The 7,156-nt window shown below is 41.4% G+C and overlaps 1 protein-coding gene across 1 annotated transcript; it reads right to left on the reverse strand.

Moving 5' to 3' along the window:
• Nucleotides 1-2,895: 2,895 nt before the first annotated feature.
• LOC104617413 (interleukin-8-like) lies at nt 2,896-4,101 on the reverse strand (the record flags this gene model as incomplete). Its single annotated transcript, XM_010282728.1, has 3 exons — nt 4,068-4,101; nt 3,130-3,256; nt 2,896-2,979 (listed from the first exon to the last, which is right to left on the reverse strand). Coding segments are annotated over exons 1-3 (245 nt in total), but the record flags the coding sequence as incomplete, so codon positions are not given.
• Nucleotides 4,102-7,156: the final 3,055 nt, after the last annotated feature.

Raw genomic sequence — 7,156 nt, forward strand, 5'->3', positions numbered from 1 at the left:
CTCTGAGAAGTTTAGAATGCAAGGGGGTCCACGCTGAACCACGTGACTCAACGGGAGGGCATTCCTTTACTTTCCTTACCTAACCTTAGTCATAATCCATTGATCAAGTCTGGGACTAGGGGTGAATTTCGGTCCACTCTGAACCTCATGACCCAGTGGGAGGGTCTCTCTCACTTTCTTTCCCTTTCCCCATCCGTAGACCTATACTGTTGACCAAGTCTGGGACTAGGGGTGGATTTCGGTCCACTCTGAACCTGGTGAACTCAACAGGAGGGTCTCCCCTACTTTATCTCCTCAATATCCACATCAACCCGATTGGATCCACAAGTAAATCATTACAATCTAGTTGCAACTTAGATTCTCTTAGTATACCTTCTCATGTTAAGAGGCTGAACCTTGCTGTTGAATTCTGTTAAGTCACACCTTTTTACAAATCTATATCAAAATCATTCGCTTTCTGATATCTTTGGTGGTGATTCTTTAAGTGGCCCAACCACACGTTCGCGACACAGGTGCTTTTTTTGTTTCCTAAAGGCTTGGAAGGAGATTCATTTGCTGTTTCTTTGCATCATATTTATATTGTATTAATCCTCTGTGTCGGTGCAGCCGCTGGCTGTCTACAGGGACAAAAATTTGAATCTGAGATGGCAATTTTGGGTTTAGCATAGAGAACAAAACTATGTTTATCAGACATTTTTCGTTATCTACTCCTACTGTAATGTGCATATGCGGTCCCAGTACCAGCGTGGTATGAGTGTGTGCTCTTGGCACAGTAACATAACCAAAAAAGCTACCTTATTTCAGTTGAAACTGAAAGAAATATTCTTTTAATCCAAACACTGATGAAAAGAGCAACAGTTTTGTTTGTAATTAGTTGACTAAGTCGGCATCTTTTTCAATATATTTGGAAGGAAATTCTTCTTGCAGAAAATACTTACTTTTTCAGTTCTCTGTAAGTGTAAGGTCCAAATGGCAAACCTGGTTTGGTTTGTTCTTTCATTTATTAAGTAGTCAGGTTGTCCTTAAATATAGTCCTTCTCATGCTACACAGCTGAGACATGGTCTCTCAAATGTGTTTTTGACAGTATAGAGTGTTAGTATTGAAGGATAATGTCATGATCTCTTGCATACATAAGAACCAAAAATGCGCCTGTGTTCAGATGGGAAACGGGCACGTGTAATTTTAAAAACAAGACCGTAGTCAAATATGTTATTTAAAGGGAAAAGGAAATACATTTTGGCAAAACTGTCATTACTGAAAATAAATTTAAAATCTATTTTATTTTCTTGTAAAAACAGACATAGCAATTCAAAATATTGCCTACAGTCTTGTACTTATTGTAAATGTTTACTTACTATTCAGCCCCTGGTGCTCTATGAATAAACCCTAACAATGGTTTTGCAGGTGGGAAAACTCTGAGCATGTTTGAAAACATTAAATACACTTCATACGCATTTTCTTCACATTTCCTTTATGAAAAGTTGAATTGATGGCTTCTAAAAACCTTTTTTATGGAAAGAGTCCTTGTGACATCGATAGCTTGGTGGCAAAACCAGAATTGCTGTGACTCCGCTGTTTTAAGGTTATAAGTATATTTATTATGCATAAGACCAAAAAAACAGTTTTTAAACACTGAAATCTTACAGCATTTTCTTCACTTCATTGACCATATTGCCTCTAAGCAAGGTTTTTATTGATCTCAAGACATTCCTGTTTTTCCCTTTCTTTTCCCGTTTTTTTTTCCTTCAGTAAGAATTCCCTTTCGTTAATATTTCTTTACTTTCAAAACTACAGCCCTCTTAAACTAGAGAAAACTGTACTTCTTAGTCCTTCAGAATGAAGCTTAGAGATGATTTGATATAACTACCAGTTCAGTGAATGCCAAATCCGTGGTGTTGCTAAACCTGTGCAGGGGTTTCCAGCTGGCCAGTGCAAGGCTAGGGTTTGGTTAGGATATCACTTTGAATGCCTCTGCAGTTAAGCACCATGTAAAATTTTGCCATAAAATACAGGAGTCTGCTAGTGTTGTGACAGCCTATTGAGCCCGGCAGTTTCCTGCTGCAGATGAACAGTCTGTGCACGGAGAACAGTGAGGATAGAAAAAGCTAGAGTGCGATTCTGAATACCCTGACCCTGGAGACACTTAAAGGCTAATGGCATTTCTGTGCAGCTTTCTCTTGCTTGCAGAGATGCCTCTATTTACTGACGCCGTTTCTTGGATGCACTGTAATACAGGTATTGTAATGAATTACAGCAGGCACAAAACAGTGAGATTAGTGTACAAACCTCAAAACCAGACAAAAACAGATGCAATTTTAGTGGAAAATAAAAGACTTCTTTTCTTTTTTGTTTCTTTTTAGTGGCATGTTTGTTTAATTTGCACTAGGGAGAAGTCACTTGAAACTATTCTAGGATAAGTTTGCCCGGATAGCTGTTGTGTGTAATTTATCTCCGAGGAGATGCACCCACCCACAGACACAAGAGGAGCTTGTCCTAATGATCATCTCGTCTCTTGGGCAGACAAGCTGGTGCAGGGCAGTGCTAAGCAACACTTCCCTGTGGCTGCCAAGACTGTTCCTCCAGAAAGCCCAAGCATTGCCCTTGGCAATGTGGAGCTCAACACAACGCCGAGGAACCCTGGATCCATATACTAGTTTGATAAGTATGATACATAACCGTTTGTGTGTTTTAAATTACTGAGATATGTCAGGTAGGCCTTGTTTATGTCTTGCCCAAAGATCAACTAAATCTAGTCCTCTGGTATTCCTAGCCCTGCACTAGTGAAATGAGTCTCAGAGAAAGAGCACTGAAGATTGCTCACGTTGATGTTTATACTGGAGAAAATATGCCCTTTGGTGGAATAATTCCAGTTACTAGGTAATCCTGGAATTTACCTGTGCAGAATCCTGTTAATGATCATCTTCACCCATTTGGCCTCGGGATCTAAACAGATTTGCTGGCTGTTCTTCAGTGTTGCTCTGCAGTGGAATGAACATTTTGCTTTAGTTAATACTGGCACCTGAGGAAGTCAGAGGAGGACGTGGACAAGGCTGAGGATTATAAGATTAAGGGCTGCCAACTTCTGCATTCGTAAACCATAACTTCTCTTGCCTGCTGACTTTACTTACATGATTTCCACAGTGTTGCAGTGTGGGCCCTTCGGAATGATTTCTACATTGGCCAGGTGCTTTGGGAACATTAATCCTGTGACAGTCTTGATGCAGTGACACCGCAGCTCCGCTGCCAGCATCATCTCTGTGAGGAAAGGAAATGGAAGCTTATAATGTCTGCAACTGGACCAAACAAACAATGAAAAAATTAACTAGAGAAGGCAGAAGGGTAAAAATTTCATGCCTCGAGGTATAAATGGGGTGCTTATTCATGGGTTTAAGGTAGTACCTTCACTGAGCAAGGACAGGGCATTTGAGATCTGCAGACTTTATGCAGGTAACAATTTGTAAGTTCGTGTTGCTACCACAATTGTTTTGGCATCCCAAAACATCAAGTGCGATAAAGGCTATGGGAAGTGTGGGGCTTCTATCTTATGAGAGGAAGAAAAAGCTAGCTGAAGAGGCAGACGGCTACTCCCCATGAATACAGTCTGGAGGTGAAACCTCTTTGGGCTACAATTCCACACTGGTACCTGGTGTGAAACAAGCCACGAAAATATTCCACTTAGAAGCTTAATCAAGATGCCAGGAAAGGTGTGGGGCCCTTTGAGGAAGCAACTCTGGGCAAGTACTAGGAGCGAGAAAGCCAACAAGCTTTGGGATGGAGTTTGATTAAATTATGCCACACATCATACAGCACCCAAGTCCACGGACTGAATTTGCTCTTGCCTGACAGTCCTTCCAGACTCACATTGCCCTAATGAAGCAAAAAAAAAAGAATTGTTATCCCAGCTTTGGGGTTTGAGTGCAGAGCACCACAGAGGTGACGGAAGTTATTCAAGATCCCAAGCCGTGAAGCCCAGGGCTTTTCCAGCTCCATCCACTGCAGACACTGGGATATCTTCCTCTTTTCAAATCAAATATCACAGGTTAAAATGCACAGTCACAACTCTCACGTTTGTCCATTTTTCCTACAAAGACAAGCTGCATCTTCACGTTGAAATTCCTGGCAGATGAACCACGGAATATATTTGAAAGAGGACATTCAGTACTTTGAGGGCAGTATCAACAAGAAGCGAAGACAAGCTCCAGATGAATGGATGTGGGGCACACGGACACTCTTACTGAGATGAGTAGGGCTGCAGGAGCTGAAATCACAGTCAGTTCATCAGTCCTCTTACTGTGGGTAGTCTTGACATCCCTTAAGACAGAACAGCAAACCCCGTTACCTCACCCTGTGCTAGTTCTTGTACCTTGCTATGATCATCCACCTATTTCCCTTCCTCACTTATCCTCTGCCCAGCTGAGTCTGCCGGTGCTTTTGGCTGAGCGACACCTCCCTACCTACCTGACAGAAAGCAGAAACGAACGCACTTGAAAGTCAAGCATTGGGAAGCACAGAACGTCACAGCAGAGCAGCAACATCCCATCTGCAGGCTCAAGAGAAGAAAATGAGATTCCCAAAGGCTGTGTCAGGGCTGCAGTACAGGCGTGTGCAATGATACAGGCATCCTGTTAGCCAGTTGTCCAGCCTGGAGGTTGGCTGGCCACATCCAGCTCTGTCTGGGCTCAGGAAAGACTGAAGATGTGTGTCATCCCAATGCGAAGCCAGGACGCAGTAGGAGCAAGCATCCACATGGTGCCGAGGCTTGGAAGCATTCCAGACCCCTAAACTTGGCATACTTTCTGCCCACAAAACACTTTTTGTACTTTCCCAGCAAAGTTCGTTTTTTTTTTTTTTTTTTTTACCCTCATGCTTCCCACCAAAGAGCTCGAACAGATGGCTGTTGATTGGAAATAGAGTGATTAAACTAAGTTGAATAGTCCAAGCTTTCATCTCAGGGCCTGTTACCATAAAAGCAGCATGAAAACTGATAGCGATGCAATATGCCACACAGTTATTGTAGGCTATCACTTCTGAGGCCCTGGTTATAATCTCATTTTTCTCATAATATTTAAGGGATAAACTCACCAATGTCAGTAAACGTCCACTAGCGGAACAACAGTAGGAGACAAGAAATAGGTCCACTCTGACAGACCACTCTTAATATGGTTTTCTTGACACACTACCTCAAAGACAGCGTGAGTATGGAAGTCCTATGCACCTTGAAAACATCCTGTTTAGCTAAACCATATTGCAGAAGAGTTGTAATACAAAGGAAAATAAATTGAATTTTCTTACCAGGAAAGTTGCCCAAAAAAGAGAGAATCAGGAGGGAGATTACAGTCTTGTTATCCATGACTGCTCTGTGTGCCTTCTTACGATGAACTGAAAACAAAGTCTGCTGTGTCTTTAGACCCACATGGGATTGCTGACACTGTTATACGCCAGGATTTGCTTCTCATGCACATTTACATACAGATGGAATTACTCTTGCTCCTGCCTTTTGCCACAACCAGGACAAGTAGCGGGAAAATCTGAGACGAAATAGCGTGTGCTAGCGCACCTGAAACTGAGCAGTGAGTTGGAGCCGCTCTGCTTGCTGTGATTCCTTCTTAATTCCAACAGTAAAATAATAACAGAGAATAACGTGCTGATTAAAGCAGTGAGAGGGATCTTAAGCTTCATTGGTTGGCATCATTCATAGCTCAGTACTTGCTTAATTTTCTCTCAGTACTGCAATACAAGACAGAATCAAAAATAAAACATTGGAAAAAATGTAGGTAATTGTGTTATTTGGATAGGATGAGGAAGTCAGAGCATTATCACATTAAGATAGTGATCTTTAAGAATCTCTTAGATATACTTATGCACTATCCCGTGTAACACCCAGCAAATTCATGGGGCAGAACATGCCAGGGACTCTTCTTGTGCCTGAGGACACACTTGGCTGTAGGAAAAGACTTCAGCAGTACAGATGAGACATGCCATGCCACACACTCTGATGTCCAGAAAACAGCTCCTGACCTCTTGCATTTATTCATACTATATAATAATTTAAAAAAAACCCAAAACTTAAGAAGTTTTGAGTTTTCAACACCTCTGAATTTTAGGGGGTGTTTTGAAAAACACTTAAAGCTGTGCTTTAACTTTGTCATTCCAGCTCCCATTCCTTTAAAACGGAACTAATAACATGTGGTTCACAATTTTGTTGTATGACGATTTGAGTTACTTGTGCAACACCACACACACACACACAAAACAGCTGTGGAAATGCTGGGAACAGCCACCGTCTCCTCATGCTCCCTTTCTATGCCCTTAGCCCTCTTTGGTTTTACTCTGTTCTTCTCCATCAGGGGCAATTTAATTCCTTCTTGCAAGTCCCTTCAGATTTGCAAGCACCAAGAGGCTGCCTCTTACTAAGCTCTTGCATTTAACCCTATTGAATATGTCTCTTTTTTCAGATCTCTTCCTCCCCCTTCTTTGTCAGTGTCTCTCCTCTTCTTTGTGGGTATCTCTCCTGAAAGGAAAATACAGATCTATACTAAAAAAAATGCATCCATTTGCCACGCCGCTGGTTACCGTCTCCTGGCCTATGACCAGACATGTACACTGCATGCTGCTGTCGATCCCGGTCCAGCTCTGCCTTCTCTTGTAATGAATTGCTGATGATTTTTATATGCCTAAATATTGTATTCAGAAAGGATTCCTGAAACCAAGGCACTCCATTCTATTCAGTTGATGATACAGGACTGTTTTGCGTTGTTATGCAAGCGAGTGGTAGCTCACAAAATGAACAGATACTTGTGGGTTTGTGTGTGTATTTGCATATTGTGAAATTGGTCATTTGATGAATTGACTAAAATGTTGGTAATTTTAGAAAATGACTGAAAAATAAATAAAAATGTTAAGAAGTACCTAATTACAATATTTTGGATTATTAACTCAAAAGTACAAGTAAGAACGTTTTTCTAAAGTGTGTATTTAAAAAAGCGTTTGCTTTCAAAACCAGTAAAGCTTGCCACTCTACAGTTCTACGATTACTGTCACAGCTGAGGTTATTTCATAAAACAATGGAAACCGTTAGGGTTTGTGTGAAATGAATAGTTCACAGTAGAAGAGTATCACTGATTACTCCAAGCACGGGGATCAAAGACTTGATCT

This window comes from Phaethon lepturus, unplaced genomic scaffold, assembly GCF_000687285.1.
Source record: "Phaethon lepturus isolate BGI_N335 unplaced genomic scaffold, ASM68728v1 scaffold6082, whole genome shotgun sequence".
In the NCBI taxonomy this organism is placed as follows: domain Eukaryota; kingdom Metazoa; phylum Chordata; class Aves; order Phaethontiformes; family Phaethontidae; genus Phaethon; species Phaethon lepturus.